Source organism: Podarcis melisellensis (assembly GCF_964234715.1).
Source record: "Podarcis melisellensis genome assembly, chromosome: 3".
NCBI lineage: Eukaryota > Metazoa > Chordata > Lepidosauria > Squamata > Lacertidae > Podarcis > Podarcis melisellensis.
The window spans coordinates 75,393,078-75,420,635 of NC_138530.1; the positions used below are offsets into that span (position 1 = coordinate 75,393,078).

Sequence of the window (27,558 nt, forward strand, 5' to 3'; positions counted from 1 at the left end):
AAGCCGCTTCTGGCGAACCAGAGCAGCACACGGAAATGCCGTTTACCTTCCCGCCGGAGGGAAGGTAGGTTTACCTATTTATCTACTTGCACTTTGATGTGCTTTCGAACTGCTAGGTTGGCAGGAGCAGGGACCGAGCATTGGGAGCTCACCCCGTCGCGGGGATTTGAACCGCCGACCTTCTGATCAGCAAGTCGTAGGTCATGTGGTTTAACCCACAGAGCCACCCACGTCCCTTGGAGGACTGCATACCTGCCACCAAAAAGCTGAGTTGTCATTAGTCAAGCATGGCCATATCCTGCAGCTGTCTGCCTGACGGATGGCCATGACAACCTCCCCATCAGACATTTGGCCATTAAACTGAACTTGATAAAGGCTTCTCTCTGCTTATCTACCACTAGTTTTGTACCTGGCATAAAGCCTTGTACCAAGCTGCAAATGTTATGTCAGGCCGTTGGCACGTGGGCAGTGTCCCTTGCCAGTCAGAAATAGTGCCTATTTTCGCTCTCTAAAAGCTAGGCCCGTTTGGTCTCTGTTTTGTGTCAGGTTGCTTTATATAATTCAATCCTTTTTTACGGTTGCGCCGTGGCTGATATCAACATTATCCACAGCTAAGGATGAATCAAGGCTCTGGGTCTGGGCAGTCAAAAAGAGCAGGGTGCCTTCTGAGGCCTGGAAGCACAGAACCGAAGATCGCACAAAATGTGGATTTCAAAATAAATTGCAGTGGCAATGCAACATGAAGCGTAGCTGAGGAAATAGTTGAATGGCTGCTTAATGTAGTTACGAAATCCAATATTTGGATTGTGCAGGATTGGGGAGCAAGGACAAACTATCCCGAAAACAGCCCAGAAAAGGCGATAAAAGGCCAAGGGAAAAACTTAAATTTCCTAGAAAAGGGTGTGTGTGCATTGCCACGGCCTCCCAAACATGGCAAAACCGGTCACAAAACGTTTAAGAAACGATGCTTGAGAGAGCGCTGCAAACGTAGGGCTCCCGCTGGCAGCAGATGAACTGAGCGGGAAGGAGGAGCGAGCGAGCAAAACCCCGCCCGGCGTCATGGCGCGTCGGTGAGCTGCGCCCGCCAGCTTCAAAGATGGCGGCGGTAGCTTCGGCGCCGGTCGCGAATGCGTCCCGCTGCCCAGAGCTGGCTCGGGCAGCGGAGCGAAGATTATCTGAACAGTAAGCATGAAAATGGGTGGGCAGCCTTTTCCTTTCTGGCCGAGGGCGAGGCCGGAGCCAGCACCTGGCGGCCGCCCCCTGTTGCTCAGAGGTCTGCCCTAGTAGCTTGCATGGGGGTTTTGGAAGCCAGGGGCGAGGGCTTCGAGGCCACTAGTTGTCTTATCTCTGGCCGCATCAGAAGACTTGAGAAAAGGCCAACGGATGGCAGACTCCCCCTCCCCCCTCCTTTTGCAAATAATGCAGTGTTTTCCCCTTGGCGGAATAAATCCCTTTTGCGAAGGAGCTCTTTTTAATTCCACAGCGGGCAAGATCTTGGCGAAGGAATAAGTTATTTGTGATGGTTAACACGTGTCTCCAAAACTACCTTGTGATTAGGTTTTCAATAAGGCCTACCCTTGAGTCCTCATGATTTAAAAATTGCGTGTAGTTTTTCCCTATTGGAGGTCATTCCTGCGTTTACGTTAAATGATGTGGCAGTGCTTTATTATTATTATTATTATTGAGCTGCAAGTGTGTGTGAGAGGGAGAGAGGTTAGGCTAGTAATAAAACAGGCTTCCGGGAAAGCAATAGAGTAGGAGTGGTTAGAAGCAGGTCGGGATCTACACGCAGCGTTTAGGGGTGGTGATTTATAGTAGATCACCAAAGGTTACCTACTTGACATTTAGCAACAGCAGGAAGGTTTTCATTAGGCTTCTGTAGTGAAGAAAACATAAGGTAGCCAGGAGTGGACTTTGTGTTAAAAGGACTGTTAGCTTTATTCAATTCTGATACTGTAAATGAACCCTTAGTTTCCAGATGTGCTCAAAAGACACTCTGTTCTTTAATTCTAATGGTGTGCCATTTGCACTTTACTGGTTGAATTTCTAGTAAACAACAACAACCAACAAACCCAAACTACTGTAGATCCAAGAAGCCTGAAAACCTGCCCCACCCTGCAGTAGGTGAGTGAGATGGTTGTGCAAAGCCTTGAATTTGATGAGGTTTGGAATGAATGCAGGGAGTGAGAGGATGGAGAGAAGTGGAAAAGGCAGTGACAAAGTGGTGGGAGGAAGACAATTTCAGCAGTTATTTTGTACGGTGTGGAGAACAAATACATGGTAAATGGTCTATGAAGAAGAGGTTGAAGTTGTGCAAATGACACATGTTAGGGACAATTCTACAGGACCTGAACATACAGGAATGTTTTGAATTGTTAAAATAGAGAAGAAACTAATGTCTCGGGACGGGGGGAACAGATATAGTGAGGGTTTAGTAGCCTTTAATTTAGATTGATAGGGGAATTTATAAGGGGAAACGGGAAGTTCAGGCTCTTCTTATTTGATCCTCGCAACAACCCCGTCAAGTTGGTTCGGCTGAGAGACAGTGACTGTCCCAAAGTCAGCCACTGAGTTTTATAACTGAATTGGGGTTTTGAACTCGAGTATCACAGGTTACAGTCTGACACCTTAACCACTATACTATACCTTATTACAAGTAATCAAATAGCATCCACTGGGTTGAATCTGAACTCTTGGGCGATGTCCAACTCACTTTCTCTATAGCATGTTCCAGAGGGGAAAACAAGGTGCAAATAAGAGACATTTGTGGGAGTCATTTTGGAGGCTTTGACATTTTCTAGTAGAAGTGGCCCTCCAGCAGAGTGGGTTGCTGGCAAGTGTACTGTTTTGCATGATGCACGTTACGTAAAATAAATAAAGCATCTAGTTTGAAGCAGAACATGATGGAGTAGACTGTTGGCACTGGTGAAATCTCTGCTCAGCTACTGAATGGAGTGCAAGCATCCCAGTTGCTGGATATCGGGTGGGAGAGGTCTCTTGCGCTCATGTCTGGATTGTGAAGTTTGCACCGGGGTTTTGCTTGGCTTCTGTGAAAATAGAAAATACCCTGAACTACAGAGTTTTGGGTGCAGTGGGCTCATCTTATGTTCTTGAGCATGAACAGATAAATCTGTAGAACAGTGGAGTTTTACTCGTCATTCTGGAGCTGTCAAAACAAAAAAAGTTCTCTCTGCGAAGATAGATTAAATATCTTTTAAAAATTTATAGCGTTGAAATGAATTAAGCTATCTCTACCTTCTTGCTTTGTTTTCCAGCAAAATAAATAGTTTGCCTTTGAAATGCAGGCAACATTTAGGTTTGTGTTGTGCATGTTCGAGTAAATGTCTGTTACACAAATACTGCATCTATTTTAAGAAGTATTTCATCATCCCTGTTGCAGATTCAACAGGTTATAGACACTTCTCTTTGCCACTGAAGATAAACAGCTAAGAGCAGAGACAAGAAGATTAATTTGGGGGTCATCTTGGCTCATAAGTCTGTACATAAGTATATTTGTCAAGGTTAATACAATTCTGGGATTACTAAGGCACTTTGAACACATAACTTTTTGTTCTTTTTATTAAAATGTAGCTTCATTCCCTCCTTAAGTTAATGTAGTAATTATGTATTTGAAACTAATATTATGTACAAATTATCTTTTTTAAGTGCTTCAATTATATTAACATTGCTTTAAGTTAATATTTCTGGGCAATGGCAAAGCAATTTTTATTCATTTATCTTTTATACTTTTATTTTGGGGTACAAAATTTTAATTAAATTTATTGTATATTGAATTTATAAAGTGTTTTTTAATTTTTTCTAGGTTTTGATTTACTAAGTGTGACTCTATTGGGTGTTTGAAACGTGTGACCACTTGATATATTTGTTCAGTAAGGCCTTCATTCTGTGCATCTCATATTTATATACTTTGCCTGCTTTCAGATGCAAATTCTCCTCCTCCTCCTCCTCCTCCTCCTCCTCCTCCTCCTCCTCCTGCTTCTTCTAATAACCCACACTTCACCCTAAGGTCCCAAGGTGGACTACAATATGAAAACACAATATTGAAAACAGCTTTTAAAAACTGACAATTACAAAATTAAGGTGAATCCTAAAAATATACACCTCGTGTGTCAAAACATGGTGTGTGACATTGGGGATGCACTGCAAGATCTGGTTAGCACAGAAGATGCTTTCAAAATTAAAGTTACCCATGAAAGGAACTCTTGCAGAGCATGTTAACTAATGCCATCCGTAGGGTGTATTTGGTCAGCTGCATTATTCTTACCTCAAAAGATGCTGATTTCTAATATAAGACATTTACATTAGCAAAGAGATTCATGCGGAACAATAGACTTGCTTGCTTTAATTCAATAATGTGTGGAGAATAGTTATTTCTAGAATCAGACATAAATAAAAAGAGGATGGGGTTTCTGTACCTTTTAATAGTTACATAGAAGATGTAGCTTGCCGTGAAGCCTGTTAGCATTTACTGCAACAATTATAGCATCTCTCTAATTTTGGGGATTTTATTCATGCTTTTGGCAGATTTGATCAATGTAGCCTACTGTCGTTTGGACCACAGTGATCTGCTACCCCATATGGTGAATGAGGTGTGAGATTGCAGGGCAGCGTAGCTATATAACCTGTCCTTGTTCGGTGATGCTGCCTTTTCATGCAAAATGATGTTATTTTGAGTACAGCGGCCAAGGTTATGATTCTGAAATTAATTGGATGCCTTTTCACTATTACTACTGCAAAAAATGAAGTGAAAACTAAGATTTGTCTGCAAGCTTTATTTTTAAGGCAATATGAGACATTTTGTTAGACAATAATATTTTAATGAAACTTTTACTAACTTGTTTTTCCCAAATGTTGCAGTGGCAACTTAAGGCTGGCCAACTCAAACTAGTAAAAGCAATTTTGTTTCTTGAATAGTTTTTGTATTGACTGTTCTTTGTTTTTGTTTTGATTTAGGTGCCTGTTGGTTTTTCCAAACGTCCCACAAAGAAGCAATGCATGTCTCTTGAGGATCCCTGACCTTTAGCAACTTGATAATAGCTATCTGGATATCACCAGCATTTCCCATGTTAACAGTTCTGAGCATGTTTTACTACATTTGCCTTCGACGCCGAGCCAGGACAGCTACAAGGGGCGAACCTATGAACAATCGGAGAGCTATTGAATCAAACAGAGCCTTACCTATCAATGTCGAAGTGGTCCAATATGCCAAAGAAGTGTTGGATTTCAGTTCCCATTATGGTAGTGAAAACAGCATGTCATACACCATGTGGAATTTGGCTGGAACTCCTAATGTGTACCCTAGCTCTGGTGACTTCACGCAGACTGCTGTATTTCGAACTTACGGAACATGGTGGGAAGTCTGTCCTAGCGCACGGTCACCTTTCACAAGGACACCACCCAATTTCCATAGTCACGACTATGTAGAGCTTGCTTTTGATGAACCAGTTTATCCCACAGCAATACATGTCCTGGAAACCTATCACCCTGGTGCTGTCGTTAGGATTTTGGCATGTTCTGCAAGTCCTTATTCCCAAACGCTGCCTGCTGAAGTAAGGTAATTCAACTTATTAATTTACTTTTCATTTCCTTGAAATGAGATGTGATACACACACAAACACACACATGCAAATTTATTAATGAAAGAGTAGGGGAACACAACACAAAGAGAGTGGGGGAAGAAAACAAAACAGTCAGCTCATATTCACAATACAATAAACATAAGTACATCAATCTTAATTTATACATACAGTGCAACATATGCCCTCCAAATGTCCGAATAGGTATCCAGACAAAGTTGATGTTTAGTCACCATGCTTTGAAGGGTTGTTTTTTTTAAGCAATATGTATGTAGACATGTTTCATACAGGGTCCAATGATGCTGAGACCCACCAACAAGGTGTGGGGTTAGAGGCACAGAGGACACAAACCCTTCCTTGGCTGGTCTTCAAGAGGTCCTGAAGATTATAAGATCTCTGTACTCCCTCTTCTTTATTTCCCCAGTGACTAACCAGTTGCCTCCATAAAGCCCACCATCAGGTCTTTAAGGCAATAAACTTTTCCAGCAAATGATATTCAGTGTGCCATACCATATCTGAACATGGAGCTTCCATATAGCCATTATCCCAAATAGCTTTTGGGGCCAGGGTAGAATTAGGCAATGATAGCCCTGTAATCTTCTGTCTTAGGTGGCATCTCAATATATTCAGCATGTGACCTATAGTTGTTGTGCTGTAAAAACCTCTCTGCTGCTATAGATGACAAGGAGCTGAACAGTAGCTCTTAAGAATGACAACATTGCATCACATGTTATTCATCATTATTTACTAAATTTGAACACCATCCTTCATCCATAGATCTCAAGGCAGAAGAAATTTGGATTTCAACATAATCTTCTCAACCTAATGGTGGGCATTTGTGTGTTACCATAGTGGACTACCAATGGCTTCTTCATTATAAAGCCAGGCCTTGGGCAAAATAGCTCTTGAAATGGCTTCAGAATTCCATCTTTTTGAGCTATCACAATATCTTTAAAGTTTTATTTCCAAAATAGTGGATTGCATAAACTGGGCATGTACTAATTGGCATCCCAAGGAGACCATTTCTTCTTCATCAACGCTCAGAAAAATCTTCTGCCATAAAATGTGTGCTGTCTGTACAGCCATTGTCTGGAAAAACACTCACATAAACACATATGTTGGTTATCACTTCATCTGCAATTACCTTCAATTTTTTAAATAGCCCCTTTAATTGTTCACTTATTGAAATCCATGTTCACTGTGCATTCTCAGTTTTCCCTCCTAAACCTGTGTAAATTGTGCTATATTAAGAAGAAATCAACATCAGAGTCAGTGAATAATGTTAGTATATTATCTAACCTTTTTATTATGTGAGATACTTAAGTTTTATGAGATAGAAGAGTTAAGAGTATTTTATATCAGCCCCCTTTTAGTCTTCTTCATGCTGTATTTTTTATCAACTTGAACTTAACTTCATTACCAATACTAAAAAAATTTTTTTTTGTCTAATAATGGTGTTACCTGTATAATTTTATTTTTGTAGATGGGAAATCCTTTGGTCAGAGCCACCCACCAAGGTAAATTCACCTCAGGCACGTCGGTTTGCACCTAGTATCAAACGGATAAACTTTCCTACAAACCTAATTCGTCTAGAAGTGAATAGTTCTCTTCTGGATTACTACACCGAGTTGGATGCAGTAGTACTACATGGTTTGAGAGAGAGGCCTGTGCTTTCTCTTAATACGTCATTGATTGATATGAATGATCTGGATGATGATGATGATGAAGAAGATGGAGAGCAAGACAGCTGCAGCATGGACATCCTTAATAAGCAGTTTAGTGCGGCTGCCTTCAAGGAATGGACAACTAATGGATACTTTGATAAATTGCCTTATGAGGTAAAGGAGTGGGGATTCTTACTTTAAAGCAGAATTGCCATAACCAATTAGGATACAAGGGTACAAGATAGCTTCATATCCATGATTAGTAATGGCTTCACTCATAGTCCTTTGGAATCTGCCCATAATTTTTAAAAACAAAATCCCATTTTCTTGATATGTTTTAAATAAATGATGAGTTCTTCTCAAAGTGGTATTAAACAAATCCAAATAATATTTTGTAAAAATACAAAAATCCAACAAAAAGCTAGCTGAAATTCTGTTGTTAATGGAATTCCACCCCCCCCCCCATGAAAATAGCTTTCTTCTTTTGTTCTGTTACGGAAAATAACCTTTGCAAGCATAGTTTAACCTTGCTGGTTATACTATGCAAAATAATTTTTGAAATTATTCAAATACAATGTTTGTTGTATACAATGTTTGTTGTATAGTATTGATTATGGAGGAAACTGATTGATAGATATTCATACTAAACCAAATCAAGGGGATGTATATTTTCCCCTCTTGTAAAGAGAAAGGTAGTCACTCTAAATCAGGGGTCACCGAGGTTTACCTTGCCTGGGCCGGTTCACTCCAACAGAGATCCCTCCATGGGCCAAATTGCGCGCAGACATGTTTTCGGCGCCTGCACATGTGCAGATGTGATTTCTGTTTTAGCGCAGCATGTGGGGGCTCGCCGAGCGACTCGGTTTGGGGGCAGCTCGTGGGCCAGTTAAACAACCCCCTTGGGCCGCTTGTGGCCCACGGGCCTTAGGTTGCTGACCCCTGCTCTAAATCCCTGCCATTTGTTAAGGCTATAACACCAATCTCACTTTGGGAACTATTATTCTTCAATTTCTTCCTTTTTTTATACAAGTCTAGAAATATTTCAAAATTCCCTCCACAGTTCTTTTCTTTTATGTAAACTGACTTTTAAAAGAAAAGCCGTCAGAAACGGAGAACAGCTGCCATTTTTCTTCAGTAATGCATAATAACCACAGTAGTTTGAAAGAGACTCTGCATGTTATAGGATTAGTTTTTAAAAGCGGATATTCAACAGCATTCTGGGAGTCATTCTGAACACATCATGTCTCCTCACTTATTCATTATAGTATCAAATTGTGCTTTATGCTAGGGCGCACGTGCACACACACACACACACACACACACACACACACAGAGCAAATTTCTGACAAGACACCAGACTCTAAAGTAGTAATGATTAATGGCTATTAGCCTGTAGGCTTGGAAGCTGTTATCTTTGTTTAATCAAAAGCAAAAAAAGTACTTCAGTTACATCTTAATGTCATAATCTTACTGACATTTCATTATACCCTTTTCATTTCAGGTATCATGAAGTGTAATTTTAGTCTAAAGTGGGATTAACTTTTCTGGTGTTGATACTGACATGTTAAAAGATTTTTTTATCTCTAATGCAGAGTTAGTGATGTGTAGATTATCAGATACATTAAAAATGAAATTAGTTAAAGGGGACATTATTGAGTTTTTCATATCCTTATTAACCATGTTATAGTAGAGAAATATGAGAAGCATAATTTTGTTCTCTTTAAAAGAACACTATTTTCCTTTTAAACCTTCCTTTACAATTTTCACTGCAATAGCAAGGAATGTCGTCAATTTAGCAGCCTGAAAATTCACTTTGTACTTCTTTGACTAGCTGGTGTGTGGGCTCACAAATAACAGCATACAAAGCATTTCAGCCTCATCCTATTTTTGTAACAAACAAAAAATACTAACAGTGCAATCTACGTGAACCGCAATAACACATAGTATGGAAGAAAACTTGCCTCTTGCACAGACTGACTTGATTCCTACTCCATCACTAGCGCAGCTATTGGATATTATGGTGTCATTGTAAAATAAGTCAGTCTGCAATTCTGAAAATCCTATATTTCTGTTTTGCTTACAATACAACGAAAACCATCGTGTATCTCTGACAGCATTTGGAGCAAACAGTTCAGCGTGGATTTTGGTTCTTTTATATTAATGTCAAACTTGGTTTTTCTGTTCATATGAACTTGAGTTGTTATACTTGACTCTTGTTTTGGCTGTGTGACAACATATAAGTCGTGTGGCTAAATTCTGAATAACTAGTAGAATATTTCTAATATTTATATCCCATGTATCTTAATTTATAGGGTTTCAAGAGATCTAACTTTTATTTTATTTTATTTATTTTATATCCCACCCTTCATCCAAAGATCTCAGGGCATTTGCATTTTTTGGTGGACACAATCAAGCCCCATTAAGTTCAATAGAAGGGAGTTAATAATGTGCTTCACTCTCTGATAGAAATTAATGGAACTTAAAAAGAACATAATCATGCCAAATAATGAAATAGCTGATTTTGTATGTTTGTGTTGGGCAAGCTCTGTGTGTGTGTGCGTGTGTGTGTGTGTGTGTGTGTGTGAGAGAGAGAGAGAGAGAGAGAGAGAGAAGGACTCAACTGATGTTGTTTTTTTAATCTTGAAAGCAGAAATACCTTCTGTTATGTTAATGTATGGTTTTAAAAACCCTTAAAGAGAGAAAAGCAGGTGTGTTTTTTTAAATGAAGTTTAATTATGTAAAGTATTTTAACAAGCAAGGTAGAGAGGAACAAAAGAAGCACTAAATAGAAAAATGACTAGGAACAGAAAATGTTTTTCCCCTTAAGTGTATTCACTTTTTAAAAATCAGTGAACTAATGGGATATATTATCAAATGCAGTGGAATTTGTAATTTTAAGGACAGTGGTGTGATGTTCTTTTCTGTGTTTTCAATTCAGCTTATCCAGTTGATTTTGAGTCACCTTGCAGTCCCAGATCTGTGTAGACTATCGCAGACATGTAAGCTACTTTATCAGCACTGCTGTGATCCTCTACAGTACATTCATCTCAGTTTGCAACCTTATTGGGCAAGAATAAACGACACAGCTCTAGAATACCTACAGTCTCGCTGTATCCTTGTCCAGTGGCTGAATTTATCTTGGACTGGAAACAGAGGAACCATTTCTCTATCTGCTTTTAGCAGGTCAGTGCTCTGAATCATGATGTACTAAATATTTGAGAATCACCCCATACCCCTGCTTCCCACCCCTTTCAGGTAGGACATGTATGGGTTTCTACAGCAGCAGCAGCAGAGGGGAATGGAATTTGACACATAACTACATTTCTAACAACTGGCTTTTGTGTGTGTCAGAGGCAGTGTTGCTCTCTCCTTGGAGTGAAGGTTGAGGGTAAGTTCAGCCTAATTCTCTGCAGTCTCTGCCATTTTATCCCATGCCATTTCCCTTCCACCTGTCAAACAGTTGGCCACTAAAGCCGTATTTGACAATGGTAGAGATGTAAGTGGACCCATAACTAAAGCAGCGAGGCCCGTGACTTGCCACTGCTGTGTTTATGGATCCCTATATCAAGGCAATAATTACCTATCTGAGAGAAATGAGGAATGTTTATTGGGTCAGAGAAGGTAGGCTTCACTGAAGAACTGGGAACATAATGCCATTTCTAAAAGGTTAGCAGTAACAGAGAAGCTAGCAAGAAGAGTTCCAGAATGTTCCACATATTAGTGCCAGGGTTTGGGTGGGTTTTGATCTTGCTCAGCCTTTCGATTTTGTGATAGGCAATCTAGCCAGGACAGCAGAACTTGAGTTCCCAACCTTTAACCCAGTCAAGCGAAATACTGGCTTTCGTATTAGTTTTGATTCATATACTTTATTACTCGCTTTATTTACAGATATTCAACGTCATTTATACAACGTCCTCATGGTCAGTCCAATAATAGTAGTAACCTCGCGCCCGTGGAGCTTCTCTACTAGATTGGGAAGTCAGGTTAAGGAATTATGATGACCCAAGATGCTTATAGACAGAGCAGAAAAATATTATTTGATGCTTAGTGGGGAATGGAAATTCTGGAACTCATGAAAGACTGGGCTATAATTGTTTGTATGGTACTGATTTAAAAGTGTGGTTTGCTATTTTTAATCCATTTTTTTAATATTAGCAAATTTTATGTCAGACATTATATTTTTTAAAAAGTAATTGTCCATCTAGAAGTTATTGGGCTGGATGTAGACTTGCCTTTTGCAAATGAAAGACATGTGGAAGGGCTCAATGGGAGAAGGGAGCAGAAGCAATTCCCTCCCCCTTTCCCCTGCAGTTCCCCACATCATCTCCCATATGGTTTCTGAAGGTCCCTCAGCCTGCTGGTCCAGGTTTTCAAGGGCTATATGGGCAGAGCTCCTCTTGTGGCTAGCCTAGATCCAGCCCATTGGTTGAACACTGTTAGGCTGCAATCCTCAGCCCATCTTATTACAGTATATTGATGCTTGTGGACCCTTGAGTAAGTTGTCCAGGATTTTAGTTTTTAGGTAGAAAAAAACCAAGAGGTAGCTTTGCCTAGTATCTCTATCCTTTGGGGGCCAAACTTTAGGTTATGTTTATAGTCCTTTAAAGATATAGCTAGGTAGCTATTTGTTTATATTTCTGAAAATGTTGAGTATCGGTAGAATATGTATTAACTCCAAGGAAATAGAACAAATTAGAATAGTGATCTAAGAAATCTGACAAGCAAAGGATATATTACCATGAGAGGACAGAATGCTTCAGGCATGTGAACATCCTGAGGCAAAGCTGAAGGTAATTTAACTTATTGATAATGTCCATCTCCTTAGGGCTATATAAGAATGTCATCATGTTTTACTTTTGAGAATTACTAAGTTTGCTAAACTTCTGTGCTTGAGCTAAAAAGGGAGTTTGGGAAATACTGATTGGGACAATAAATCAAATTTAGTAATATATATTTGAATAATTTTATATTGCTCTGTCAGTGAAAGAATGGCATGTGAATCGAGAAAATGGTGCGCATAATCATATTACATACGGACAATTCTGATTTGGCATCAGAAGTGCAGTAGAGGTTTTAACACTGCTTGCTAATGTCAATTGTAGCAGGATAAAGTTTGTGCTGCTGCAAAATATTTGAGTGTTTTGGGAGCAAGAAATTATATTTTAAAGAAATTATACTTTAAAAGTTGAGATTTCAATCCCTTTCTTACATGTAACATTGTAAATTGTGAAGACAATGAAACAAATCTATTTACATTTATTCTGTGGGGGGGATTTGGGGGGAGTGAAAATTAAAGGAATGCTTATGTAAGAATTTGTCTAGGATGTTCACATTACTTGAATAAAGTTGGCTTGGTGTCTTATGGTCTTAAATTTTGCAGTACAATAATGTTACAAAAATTAGCCTCTACAGTATGCTTCTTATGTATGTAAAATGTGTATGAAATAATGTGATGCCAAAATTCTAGGGCTTGATGTGTTTCAAAATTTCAATTGCATGGTATAATTGATACTAATAATATTTAATGAAAAAAATCTATGTTAGCACTTCTAGAGGATTCTTCTTCTGATCAATGGAAAACTGCATTAGAATAAATTCAGTAATAAATACAGATCCTAAGAAAATTTGCTTTTACTCTATTGGACTTTGTGAATGTGATCTGGTCTGCAAATAAGCTCCGTTTATTTGTGCCTGTACTCACTTGTCCCGACACTGTCCCTTCCTTACTGTCTTCTTGGTGTGTCACAATTAATCTAGAGACAGTAGTTTCTGCCATCATCATTCTCTTGTTTCCCGGGTTGCGTACACACCATATTTTAAGGCACATTTTCCTCCAGAACACCCTGGGAAATGTAGCCTAACTCTCACAGAACTACAATTCCCAAAACACATTTTTAAAAACTACAGTTCCCAGGATTCTTGAGGGGGGTGCTTTAAATATACGGTGTGCATGCAGTTCGGGTCTCCCTGACACTACTGTCCCTCACAGCGGCAGGCATATCAGTGCATTTAGACTTAGGGCACATGCTATGCTGTGAGGATATATGGGAAACCTTTGGAACACAAATAACTGCTTCACAAGTTACAAAATGCTTTCAGAGGAGACATTTTGGTGTAGAAATCAACTTAAAACCCAAGCGTGAACCCAATAACCTGTAATGTATGATGATTACATGTCTGTGTGGTTATTTGCATATACAGTCAAACCTCGGCTGTCGAACGTAATCCGTTCAAGAAGACCGTTCGACTTCCAAAACATTTGACAACTGAGGTGCGAATTCTGATTGGTTGCAAGAGTTTCTTGTACTCACGTGGAAGCCATGTCGGACGTTCGGGTTCCGAAAGACGTTCGAAAACCGGAGCATTTACTTCTGGGTTTTCAGCGTTCAGGAGCTGAAACGTTCGAAAATGGAGCCGTTCGAGAAGCGAGGCTTGACTGTACGTACATCAGAAGCTACAATTGAATTCCCACAGTATGCACACATTGCAGCATTTCTGAGTACCGACTTTGTAATTTACAAAATGGGCTCTAGCTTTCTGGTTTAGGTGTATCATGATGCTTCCATGGTAGAATTTTCCTTCTTGCAGCTGTGAGGAAACTTCTCTTGGCTGGTTAAACTGCTTTCTCTTGGTCCCTGGTGTTATGCTCCCCCCTCAGTTCTGTGTTTAAGCTGTTGCTTTACTAATAAGGCTTATTATTAGGAATGCATAGCATTGTTCTCAAGCTACTAAAACATGGCAAGAGAAATAACTGGGCTTTATCCAGGTGGTTCCCCCCCCAATTTAAACTACTGTAAGCAAAGACGCTTCTTTCCTTGTTGAATTAACCCACATGACAATGTGCTTTTTACAGATTCTTGAAGGTTTGTGGTTCAGAACTAGTGCGGCTGGAGTTGTCTTGTGGTCATTTCCTCAACGAGGCTTGCTTGGAGGTCATTGCTGAGACATGTCTGAATCTTCAAGAATTAAATCTCTCCTCCTGTGATAAGCTACCACCTCAGGCTTTCAATCACATTGCCAAGTTGTGCAACCTTACACGTCTAATTCTCTACCGAACGAAAGTAGAGGTAAAGTTTCTCTTCTTCTTTTATCAGTGATGATAAGACTTAAGCCTCAGAAACAGAATAGAGTGTAACTTCAGTGAAGTACTCATGTTTGAAAAATTCAAGAAAACAATATATCTTAGGGCAGTATACTGCAATCCAATATCACACATCGGATTTCCCCTCCCCCCTCCCAGATCTGTCCCAAGGATCCCTCAGTGTTCCAGAGCAGATTTTGAGGGAACACAAAGGGAAATATGTTCTATCAACAGTGTCAGTTTTGTTGGTTGACAGCCATCACTGGATTTCATACTTAAGACTGTAGCTAATATATACAGCTTGCATCTGCTAGTATAGATACATTCCTAGTTTACTGCATTTCTCTGCTCCCTAATCCCTCAGGATTTTTAATGTGTCTGGTGGGAATTCAATACCATCCATTCTATCATGGGTAACTTAACTTGCTCTCTCCTGGAATGCTGATTGCTACTATGATGTCCTGAGAGTCATCTAAGCGAAAGTCGGGGGGGGGGGGATGCCGTAAGTTTCCTCCATCCTGAGTCAGTGACTGCCAAAGCACCAGTCACAATAATTTTGTTCAAAGTTTCAACTTCAGCAATAGCACATCTTTCTGTTACTAACCAAAGGTTAGTAAATTAAGGTTAGTAAAATAATTTTTTCCTGATCTGTTTTGGGAGTTACTTACACATAGATGTAACAACAGCTTGTGTTCTGCAAGCGTAAATAACTTCCTTGCTTCCAATGGAAAATACACCTGTTGTAGTCTATGGGTTATTAAAGTATGTGCAGGCAGAAGATCCACACGTACACATGTTTCATTTTCAGGCTCAAATTATTGGCTGCAATTGCAGCCAGTTTTATTGCAAACCTACGTCACCCCATGTTTATTCAATGCACATGGCTAGTTATCTCTGTGTTGGGCCAATAGTGGAACAATTTTATCATTTGAAAATACCTTTTAGAAGAGATCTAGTCTTCTGCTTAAACAATCCAGCGGTAGTTTCCCTTCATGAAATGCAACCAACTGTGTACAAAACCAAGATGTAATAAATTTTCTAATTATAAATAATTACAACTTAAATATTCTTACTTTTTGAAAGCACTTATTACAAGTTATAATTCTGCTTCAGTCATCTAAGTAATCTTTAAGTTATACTAAATTAAGACTGCAGTTATACTCAAAAGAGTTTTGTGCTGGTGGTCTTAGTATTTGCTGACTCTTTAATCCTTTATTCATTGAATATGCATTCACAGCATACTTCCAGAATTTGTTGGCATTGATGCATTTGAGGTGCACAATGGACAATAAAAGTACTTTGTTCATAGTAACTTGACAATACACATCATTATTTTGGCTTGTATATGTATGTTATCTTGATTTGATTCTTATCTTGATTTTTTGTTTCCACTTCTGTGTTGGAGCCAACATGATATCTTGATGAAGCTATCAAATCTATGATTCTAGTGCTTTTACATTCAAAAGCATCAGGATGTCATGTTTTTAAAAATAAAGTATCAATTCATATGTTGTGTAACTAAACTTTTTTATGCTGTTGTTGCATTTGAATGTACATAATAGGAATTATGATTTAGAACTTGTTGCAAACCTATGATTGTATAATTATATATTTTGTACAACATGGTAAAATCTTAGAACTGGCATTGAACAGTGGTTAATGGGGAATAGATTTGCAATCTATTTGCAATCTAGTTTCTTAAGGAATCTAGAATATGGGTAAATATTCATCTTCTCCCTGCCACCTTTAAAGTCCTTCTTGCTGCACCCAAAAAAGGTGGTACAGTGGTACCTCGGGTTAAGTACTTAATTCGTTCCGGAGGTCTGTACTTAACCTGAAACTGTTCTTAATCTGAAGCACCACTTTAGCTAATGGGGCCTCCTGCTGCTGCCGCGCCGCTGGAGCACGATTTCTGTTCTCATCCTGAAGCAAAGTTCTTAACCTGAAGCACTATTTCTGGGTTAGCGGAGTCTGTAACCTGAAGCGTATGTAACCTGAAGCGTATGTAACCTGAGGTACCACTGTATATCCCCTGTAGTATAAAAGTTGCCTGAAGCAACAAAATACTTCTTTCAGTTTTCCCAAACATACATGCAATTCCCGCCCCCCCCCCGCCCAAAGCACATTACATTTTGTCCTAATTTGCACCAAAAAACTCACTTCTCAATATGTCTTAAAGTGGCCCTGTTTAAATAGAATCATACAACTTGTTTATTTTCATTTCAATTGCATGTCCAGGCATTGTGCTCCCCAGTCCCCAACCTGCAGACAAATAAATGACCACATAGACTGGTTTGGATAGAAACAGGCCACAACTGTATTGAACGCAGATGAAAGAGGTTTGGCACGTAGGTCAATCCAGGCAGGGGCTTCCTAAGAATTATATCAAATAGGGTGGCCCCCGCGGGGACCGCAATCTGGGGGAATTCCCTTGGCCCTGGCCTTACGGACATGGCCACTCCCCCCGGATCACTTTAACAGGATACATTTGGAGGGGCAGACAGAGACTACAACCTCTCCTCCATCCAAGACAAAGGATTGCTGGAATGCCCAACGCAGTTGTGACAGTTGCTATGAGGTAGGCAAAACAAAGAATAGAAATATATTTGAAGCCTAACCAAGGCAGAGCGTACAAGATTAAAATAAATACTGTAAAACACATGCAAGCAATAAACAAACATCCTGAAGTGCAAAAAGCTATATTTATGATAATCCCAATATATCTCCATTAGATCGGGGGGTCAGGCAGGGGAGCGGCGGCATGAGTGTTTTCAAACAATACATACAATATAAGTAAAAATGTGAAAGTCACAACATATCACTCCATTTGAAAATTCAAATAAAATAATTACAGGAGCCAGGTTTGAGGAGGAACATGGGATTTTTTTTTATGTTGGCTAAGGGGGCGTGTGTTACAAAAGCTTGATAAATACCTCAGTAGTATAAGGCATGTCCAACTATATTTGATTAGTCTGGCTTTCATTTTCTTTCACCATTAAATAAATGGACTTGTGCAGCATTGTGAAAGCTGCACTTTGCCCTTTCCATTCTTTTCTCCATCTCCCCTTATGTTGTAGAAATATTCCTTTGAAGACTAAACCTATTGAGTCATCAGGTCTGTATATTAAAGTAAGCCTGATTAGGACTCATTTGTTCCATTAATAATTGATAATAATCAATTGTCCATAAAGACTACAGTACTAAAGAGGTTATCAAACATATGTTTGAATGCTGAGAATCAGTATTTGCTTACAGAAATATTAAAAGTTATGTAGCAATTTACTAACGTTAAATGTATCAAGCACTGTGGCGGTTACATTTTAATAGTAACTAACTTTTGTGCAATATTGCCAATTGTTATATTAATCTTACATTGCAGGCAGATAATTAGTGATTAGATAAGATTTACTCACTATTCATCAATGCTTAACTATGATATGCATTTATGCATTTTTTTTCCTTCAGTAAAAATCCTGAAAAAGTCTTTTTCAAGCCTCAAGTTAAAGAAATACACCAAACTTATTATGTTACATTAAAATATAACATTTTTAATGTTTTTACTCTACTAGAAGTAAATCATTCAAAATTTTTATTTAATTATGTTGGTCCCCAGTTTATTTTCCTGTCAAGCCTATTTCTAAACTAAATATCACACTTCAGACTAAGATACGAAATACAGAAAATTACATCTCAGGACAACTTGGACTACTAATTTAGAATATGTGTTTGTGATTATTTTGTGTGAGATGTGTGTTATATGCCTAAAGTGGTAATGCTGACTGCAACCTCAAAAAAGAAAAAATGGCCATTTTGCAAGGTGCATCTGATATTCTGGTGGAGTCCCTCTTGCTGTGTTTTAATGATGTGGCACCTCACTATAAGTATGTTTAAAATAGCAGCAACATGACTGTAAAGTGCACGTTGTATTTGTTTCCATCTGTATGTTGCTAGTGACAGGAGCTCGATGATTGTCAGTACCCTTGTCAGCGAGAGCATCCTGTGACATTAAAGTCACCAGCTCGGTCCTGATGCTGTGTGACTCTATTGGCAGTTCCATCAGGCTGCAGCCGATCAGTGAATGTCAGAGATGCTGTACTTTTCTGGGATGTCACCAGCCCTCTGTGTTTTTGGTGTGGCCTTGCTTGTTGTTTGAATTTGCCAGACTTCTAAGAGCTTTCCTAAGGGAAAGGAACTGATAGGTCATGGGAATAAAGGTGTCTTCAGGGCATGCAAAACCACATCCAGAGTGACTTATTATATAAAGGCTTGTAATGATTACCTTGACTCTAAGCCAATCAATGGTTAGAGCATCTGGGGACTCATTAAATGGCATTTGTGGTGTCTGTTACCTAGGTTTTGAGCTGAATTTCAGGGAAAGTGGTGACAGCCTTTAATGTCTAATTGACCCTTTCTCTTTGTGTTTGCTTTCTATATTTGCTTCTGATGTGTTCCCCAATGGCAGCAAACAGCACTGCTCAGCATTCTGAACTTCTGTTCAGATCTTCAGCACCTCAGCCTGGGTAGCTGTGTAATGGTAAGTTTTAAAAGTCCAGGCTCAGTGTATGTTATCAGAATTTAGACTTCCCAGCTCACTTGCAGAAAAATCTAACCGCCTGTTTTCATCCTTTCATCTAATACCTATGCACTTCTTATAAAAAGATAAAATAAATGTTTGCTTGAATTTACATCTGTCCATCTGCCAAGCTTTTATTTCATCACTTGGGCTACTTTGTAGGAATTGCAGAAATCCTCCTGTGTATAGTCATAGGTGGGTAGAATTAATTTATGTATTTAGTTCAAGTCATGGAAATCCCTCTTGTGGTGTTTCCCATACGACGATGTCGCTTGTCACGTGCATGTGCATATTCAAATATATAGCTTCCAGATTTTTAAACGTTCATTTCCTTCTACTTATGCACCTTTAGGATTATGAGCTAGACTGCATATGTTTTTGAGTTGTATATTCCCCCCTCCCAAGCTCAAATTATAATTATTCATCAGATTCCACTGCAGAAGCCGAAATCTGCCATGGAAAACCATTTTGTGTGTGGAGTGGAGTGGACATTATATAGTTTACATCCCAACCCTATTTCGTCCTCTGCTTTCCAGTGTCACACACAGCCAGATTGCAGCAGCCATGACTGCGTTTTGCAAGTACTCCCCCCCCCAAAAAAAGTATAGGAAATAACTATACAGTGTTATCGGTGATTGGTCCATGATCTGCAGCTTCCCTGCTCCTATGTATCACAATTCTTCTGCAGAACAGACATTGTATTATTACTACTATTCATTGATTTATATGCCACTTCCATGCCAAAATGGCTTCTAAGCAGTTTGCAAGTATAAAATCAATTATAAAGTGTCTACACTTAATTAAAATACACACATATATATCCCATTAAAATATTATATATAAAAAACAAACCCATTAAAAAGCATAGCACTTAAAGCAAAGCAGTTTAAAAATAGGAGCATGCTTAATTTTGTGGCAGAGTAATAAAACAGATAGTTTCATTTGATTAATAATCCTCTATAGTGGAAGAATATTCATGGTGCCACTCATGACTGACTCAAAGCCTAAGTGACATTATCAAGATGGTTGCCACCCATATACTCTGCCATGAAACAGGTTTTTAAACATTGTGTTCCCTGAGTATATGGAATTGCTTCAATACAGAATTTACCACATGGTGTATCCCAAATAGTAACAAAATGAAGGTGAGAGGGTCCCTGGGGGCCACCCATGACCTCTTGGCAAACTGGCCATCCCTATTTAGGAGACCTGAAGTGTGTGATGTTGCACAGAATAATGTTTGCAGGCTACATATGGGTATTAAAGACAATTTGCTTATAAACACTCTTGAAATTTGTGGTACTTGTGTCCAACCTGCAACTAACAGGTTCATAATTTTAAATGCAAGATTGAGGGTATAAATACCAGTATCCTCCAAATGAGTGTTATTTCTTCACAGATTGAAGACTATGACACAATAGCTAGCATGATGGGAGCCAAGTGCAAAAAACTTCGTACGCTGGATTTATGGCGATGTAAAAACATTACTGAAAATGGAATAGCAGAGCTAGCTTCCGGCTGTCCGCTGTTGGAGGAGCTGGATCTTGGCTGGTGCCCAACCCTTCAGAGCAGCACCGGCTGCTTTGCGCACCTTGCGCGTAAACTCCCAAACTTGCAAAAGCTCTTTCTGACAGCCAACAGGTCTGTGTGTGACTCTGACATAGATGAACTTGCTGCAAATTGTACTAATCTCCGGCAGCTTGATATTTTGGGTGAGTAGCCATAAAAACACTTGGATCTTCTTTAAATCGATTGGTTGTATCAACAGCAGGAGATAAACTGTATGTGTTGTATAAAAGAAGATGTGGTCTTGAAAGTAAATACTGGGTTCATGATTCACATATAAAAAGTTTCCGTGAGAATGCTCTCATGGGTTCAAAGCGTAATGGATTATGGGGTTAGACCAGTTTAATTCCAGATTCTTTGATTTACTGGATTGTGAAACAGGCAGCAAATTTGTTTAATCGTTTATCCTTTGCTGCTAAAGGGACTAGTTTTCTGATGATTTCCTGAAAATGTTTTAACTGCAATTGCCGGTTTTCAAAAGCTCTTGGAATTTGAATAGCGTGTGACAGGATATATTTATAAAGTGTGAACCTTATGATCAAACAGTTTCTTGCAGAGCACATAATAGAGTGCTCTGTTGGGCTTCTTTCTTCAAAAAGAAACCAAATTTGTATTTTTTGAAAAAGAAATCAGCATAATTTTTCATTTCCTATTGCAATTGGGATAAGAGACTGTCTCCGCACCCCCCCAGCCCCAAAAGCTTAAAACTTAAACTACAGCTTAAAACCGTAGAAAGCTTTTGCTAGTCAAAATGAAAGCTTTTTCATGAAGGTTAAAAAGGAGTTGTTTTTATAGGTTACACATCATGTTAACTATCTTAGCCAAAAGTACAATAATAATGGAAAGCTTTGTGTTCTGATACACAGTCTTGAAATATCCATACTAAATAGTTCATATGAATGTTCCTGTGTTTGTGGCATGTAAAGAGGAAGCCAAAGGAAGCTAATTCATTGACACATAAAATCAAAGCACTAGTTCTGGGTATTCCAGGCCTAGAAAAAATGCTGCTCCAGTGTAATGTGGTAAGAAGGGCATTGTTCATTTACACAAGTGTCATGCTGTGTGACTGCATAGACAGCAGGATTCTTCCATCTTTGCTGGTGTTACAGAAGCCCATCTATACAGATGGATTGATCTCAAACTTTCATACAGCAAAAGAAAACAATATACCAAACCCCTTGTATAAAGTTAAAATATGCACTTCCACCAATTTTTCCATGGCAGTGGTTAATAAAGCCTCCCCAGTTCTTTGTGTTTCCTCAGAAATAAGTCCCATTGTGTTCAAGTGTGTGTTTAGGATCGAAGCCTAAGGCATTTTTCTATTTAGTCATGCTGTTTAGTATTCCAATAGAATATGGATTTGAAATTTTGTTTCTAAAGAAAGGACTCTTTTGCACATTTCAGGAGATCAGTCAAGACCTTGCTTTTTAGAACGGATATGGTTTGTTGGGTTAGTGATGCTTTGGGTGTTTTCTAAGCTGTGTGGTAAATCTTAGGTAAAGGTAAAGGGACCCCTGACCATTAGGTCCAGTCGTGACCGACTCTGGGGTTGCGGTGGCACTCATCTCACTTTACAGGCCGAGGAAGCCGGCATACAGCTTCCGGGTCATGTGGCCAGCATGACTAAGCCGCTTCTGGCGAACCAGAGCAGCACACGGAAACGAGCAGGGACCAAGCAATGGGAGCTCACCCCATCGCGGGGATTTGAACCGCCGACCTTCTGATCAGCAAGCCCTAGGCTCTGTGGCTTAACCCACAGTGCCACCTGTGTCCCATGGTCAATCTTATGCTTTAACATATTGTTTTTATTCATCTTAAAATGTTTGTTGCAAGCTGCTTCTACTACTACTGAGGTGCTTGGGAGGCAGGCATGGGAGATAAGTATTTTTTAAATTTTAAATTCCAAACTCTTCAAGGCTGAAGATGTCTTACAACAATAACTGAATCCATAAAAATGCAGATAGACTTGCCTTCACTACTTTTGACTGCTTCAATGCACTCCCATCTCCCACACCTGTATGTACGTCCTTCTTGAGCTCAGTCTCTGCCTAAATCTCTGCAATCTCCTCCATAGGGAGAACTTTAATCCCTTCTTTTGGAAAGTTAGTTTTGCCCCCTTTCCCATCTACCTCTCTTGTTGGCACTAATAAGAAAAAATTAAGAACAGAGAAAGATGTCACAGCAAAATGTTTAGTTTCTCTACTGTAGAAATTTTGATTCAGGAATCAGCGCAGTTACTGAATTTGAGAGGCACAACTAAAAGGACTTACGTATTTGCAAGTCTGCAACTTGGTCAACCTGTTGGATGATGTTGTTTTTCTTGATCCACGAAGAAATGCCAGGTTTAGTGGACTGATTAAAGTATGAAAATGGGTAATATGTGAAAGTGGAATACATAGTTTTGTTCCTTGCCTGCAGGGCACCATATGCAGTGCCATGGTGTGATCACATAAACTGCAGCATATGTGTGGATTATGCTTAAATAAGGGCAAAGAACATGCTCCAGAAAAACAAACTCCCTTTTGATATTTTGACTGCAGCCAGGCAGCATAAAGTACAGCTTAGAAGAATGTGGTGGGTTTAAGCCATCTGTATGCACAATACATCAGTTGCTATCCAAACTCGTTGAATTAAAATCTGTAATTCTAGGTAAGTTCACACAAATTTAAAAGCTCTATTTTCAAATATGTAAAACCACCCGGGCATGAAAGGAGGAATAACAATGCGTTTCCCCCTTGTACAAGAATATTTCACTACCTCATACATGCTGTAAACCCCCCCCCCAAAAAAAAAACCTCCCACATCTTCCTAGAATGCCAAAAGCTCCAACTGTCCCCTTCATGGCTGTCAAAATCATCAGCTTTCCTTGACAGTTTCAAAATGCAGTTACTCAGTTTCTGTACAGAAATAAGCAGCATATTAAAAACATAGTCCCCTCTCCAGAAAGGCATCTTGCGCCTGAATTTCTAAGAGCTTCCCTTCCAAAGGTCTCCACAGAACTCCCAGGCCACTCTTTAACCCTTCCACCACCATTTCAATGCAGTATTCCCTGTCTTGGGAGCTGTCGGATTCCAATAACATTTTAGAGAACAATCTGAAGATACCGTACTTGTTCTAACTTCTTTCCCCACCGGGTACTAAAGAACTCTAGTCCTACTCCTGTGTAAACCTATTGGAAGTTAATGGGCATGACTAAGGTTTATTCATTTCTGTGGGTCTACTCTGAATAGGACTTAGCCAAATACAACCCACTGTTCAGATTTTTGAATAGATATACACATGGTAAATAAAGCAAAGGAATGAAATTCTGCTTGTTGGCAACAAGGTGGTCTTAAGCACACTTTAGCATGCCTGTATAAAATAATTTGTACAAGGAAAAAATTGACTGTTTTTATCTGTGATTATTTAAAACTAATTGTGGGTAGGCAGCCCAATGACAGCAACTATCAAAAATTCAGAACGAGCCCTGTGAAATGTTATATTAATACCTTTTGATGGTTAATGCCATGAAGCTTGGAGGAAAGTATATGATGTATGATTTCTTCTGACCTGTTTTCTAAGTGATGTCCCTCTCTAAATATTCACAAGAACACAGCGGGTGCATCCGGGGAGTTGTGGATGGAACACAGATTGACAAGGCATGCTTTTGTTTTAATTAAACCACATTTCTGCACACTGCAAAGATTGTGCAGAGCGTGTTTTGATTTCTGTAGTTAGTGCTTTGGGCTAGTCTCAATTGGGCCATTTTACTGATAGAAGACTTAGCGAGTACGGTACATAGAACTGGTTTTCCAGTATGTGTCAGAGAGGATAATAGGAAAGGAGGCAGTTAGTGTGAAACTAATGACTATTATGTGACTTTCTGCTAATTCCCCACCACCACACATTTTATTCTACCTTTCTCAAAGAAGATGAGTAGCCCTTTTATCATTACAGCAACCTTATAGAGATCATCCAGTGAGTTTCAGGGGTGAACAAAGTCTTCTGGGTTCACTATGCCACACTGCCCTTTAAGCCTGTGTTTGGATGCCAGAGAGGCTTCGGTTTATACTATTGATTTGGGTAAGGGAAAGTCTCATTAAAATGAAATCTTTTTACTGACAATAAACATTGTACTTCCTCACCTTCCCAATAGCACATTGTACTCTGTTTATTTATGTAACTTTCAACTGGTTTCTTTTCCCTTTTGTCCCCTCCCTTTCTTTTCTAGGCACAAGAATGGTGAGCCCTGCTTCTTTAAGAAAATTGCTGGAGTCTTGCAAAGATCTTTCCTTACTTGACGTGTCCTTCTGTTCACAAATTGATAATAGAGTTGTCCTAGAACTGAATGCCAATTTTCCTAATGTGCTCATCAAGAAGAGTTTCACTCAGTGACTCACTTCATATGCTGCTATATGGAATTGATTTGACAATTCCGTTTCCTGTGAATTTGTGCTGACTTTTTTCAAAGAAAAATATTCTGTGAATAATGGGGAAAAGTTAACTCTTCTTGACATGAAGGTTAAACGTCAAATCAAAGATTTAAAATGTGATAAGCCATTATTCCGTGTACAGTTTCCAGTTACTGTACTTCACAAGTGGACCTCCATATTTGAACTAGAAAGAATCATGTGAATATAAGGTGGCATACATTTAAATGCATATTATGGATCATTCAAGACTGCTTGGATTTTAACAGTGAAATAAGCTTGTAGCAAAAAACTAAGCAAGAAATAAAAGAGAGACCTCAATTTTTAAGTTTTAGCATTAGTCTTTTAAGTTGTCTCTCATTGCTTCTACCTTCATTCTTGCTACAAGAAAGTTCTATGGTCCCCAGGGACTGTAGGATTGCACCCTAATAAACTAAACTTTTAGTTACACATAAAAATCTCTGACCTTCTTAGTTAATCAAAGAGCTGACAGACACTAAAGTCCCTGCATTACATGATACAAGTTCTATGGGTGTCTCTTGCTTTTAGGAATCCTAGCAACTTAAGCATTGGGCTGTTGCCAGCCTTCCTCGTTGATGGTTTCTCTCTCCACTTACGCTACTAGGTTGAGCCTAAGGATGGGGGAACCAGTGATGGTGCAGAAGAAAAGACTTTGAAAGACAAAGTAGATACAAAGCAAGCCAGGAGAAGTTGACCCATCACTAATTGTCAATCCTACATTTACATATCTGATTTTCAGATGTACAATTAAACCATTTCTGTAGCTAAACAAGAATCCCTTTCAATTAGACAAAGACTTCCAAGTTTAAAAACACAAGTATTAATCCGATAGATTATGATTGAAACAATGATAATAAAATATTACAATTTAAGAGGAGACAAAGCAGAAACCCCATGCATGGACTCAACCTCGTTTTTTTCAGTTTCTGCATGTTTTATGCATCTAGCAAGCACATCTCTTTTGGATTTATTGCAAAGTGGGCGGACACTTCATGTTATAGAGTCCCATGTGATTGGAAGCAAAGGTTCCTTCCTTGGTAGGATTATTCTGTTGCAGTAAGCCAACTTTTGGAAGCAAATGAATATGAATATGATTTATTAGTGTAGCTGAAGCCATTACAAAAAACAAAATTTGTAAAACATATTACACAGTTAAAACAATGATTTAAACCAGAACTGAAATCAGTAAGCGTGAGATGGTATAAAATAGCTGTATCTCTTTTCTTTCAATGAGTCTTTAGCATGTGTAAGTTTCTCTGGATTGCATGCTTATTCTGCTGATGTTGCTTCTTATAGAAAATAAGACAACAGGATTTCTATTCCAAGAAGTCTGCTGCAGCAGTGAATAGTACCCAAAAACCCACTGAAATTTAAACTGAAAAAGGAGGGACTCTTGGAGAAGGACATGATTTCAACCAGAAATAAATCTCAGCTGTCAGTTCAGTCATAAATTAAGGCTCATATTTTTACTCAACTATTTTTACTAAAAATGGGCAGGTGGAACCACTTGGTTCATTTCTACCACTTTTCCTGAAACGTTTCTACAAGCCTGCAGAAAATGCTAAGTAGGGTGTGTTGGTCTGCACTCCTACACAGAGATCACCATTTTTTTTAGGGAATTGGAGATAGCAGGATTGCTTAGCTGATGAAATCCTTGGTTGTGTCTCTTCCCCCAACCCTGTTGTGAGGTCAAGTATGTGAGTACACAATCATGTGTACCTGCCTATAGAGGAATGTTACTGATATCCAAGAGGTATATAGAGATAACTACAGCATTCTTTGTGATCATGGTAGCTGGAGAATTTGTTGCCACAATCATGGAAATCGCCGCTGGCTGCTTCACGTGCTATGCAGCTGACATTAAAGTTCCTTCATGTGTTGGTTTACCAACATATATAGTCACACGTGGATACAATAAATACGCCATGCATGTGTGAACCAGGCTTTAACACATTGTACTTTGCTGACAGATAGCTATCCTAAGGTTGTTCTGTAAAGATATTTTTTATTTTGCATTTTTAAAAATGTAACTTTATAAATTATACCCAGTGTAATTAAGAATTATATATGTACATACCTGTGACAGAAGAGTGCTTCTTTGGACTCTGTATATTTGCAGATGTTAACCTTATAAAATAAGCCTTGTTTTATGTAGTTCAGGATATGCATGTTTATGTTTTCTTTGCAGTTAGATAAAGACAGTTTTGTTTAAATATTGTTATCACTATAGTGTTTAAAACGTGTGCCTTCTGTTTTTACAATCAGTAATATGTCTAAAGACAATGGATTATTTTCTTCATGAAAATTAGGCTAGGAACGCAAGACTTGTCCAAGAACAAATTAAACTCTTTATTCAGACTTCCGCAGCCTTGTCAGATAATATTCACTGGTACCGTTCAAATGATACGTAGACTGGCATTGACTGGAATGTTCAGAAAAGACTTAAGGGTGCCACCAGACTGCCACTATTTTGCTCAAGGGAACTTCGTGAAGCTAAAGTGGATTAAAAGGCTGTGTTGCCCTAGTGCAACATATCCACTGTAAAAAATAACAATAATCTGACATTTTGTAGCATGAAAAGTGACAAGGAAATGCAATGAAAGTGTAGGATGATGCTTGTTATATAACTGCTCCTCAAACAAATCAG

At 38.9% G+C, this 27,558-nt stretch overlaps 1 protein-coding gene across 4 annotated transcripts; it reads left to right on the forward strand.

Annotated features, from left to right (window-relative positions):
• Nucleotides 1-1,070: 1,070 nt before the first annotated feature.
• FBXL4 (F-box and leucine rich repeat protein 4) lies at nt 1,071-27,269 on the forward strand. Of its 4 annotated transcripts, none has more exons than XM_081904632.1 (8): nt 1,071-1,182; nt 4,975-5,575; nt 7,081-7,435; nt 10,200-10,444; nt 14,115-14,328; nt 18,805-18,876; nt 20,315-20,627; nt 24,692-27,269. In XM_081904632.1, exons 2-8 carry the CDS (start codon nt 5,085-5,087, stop codon nt 24,853-24,855), a joined length of 1,854 nt encoding a protein of 617 aa, XP_081760758.1. In that variant the 5' UTR covers nt 1,071-1,182; nt 4,975-5,084; the 3' UTR covers nt 24,856-27,269. The 4 variants fall into 4 exon arrangements, with proteins under 4 accessions (XP_081760758.1, XP_081760759.1, XP_081760761.1 ...); XM_081904633.1 differs by having other exon boundaries at nt 1,087-1,198; XM_081904635.1 differs by lacking the exon at nt 1,071-1,182 and adding an exon at nt 1,255-1,273.
• Nucleotides 27,270-27,558: the final 289 nt, after the last annotated feature.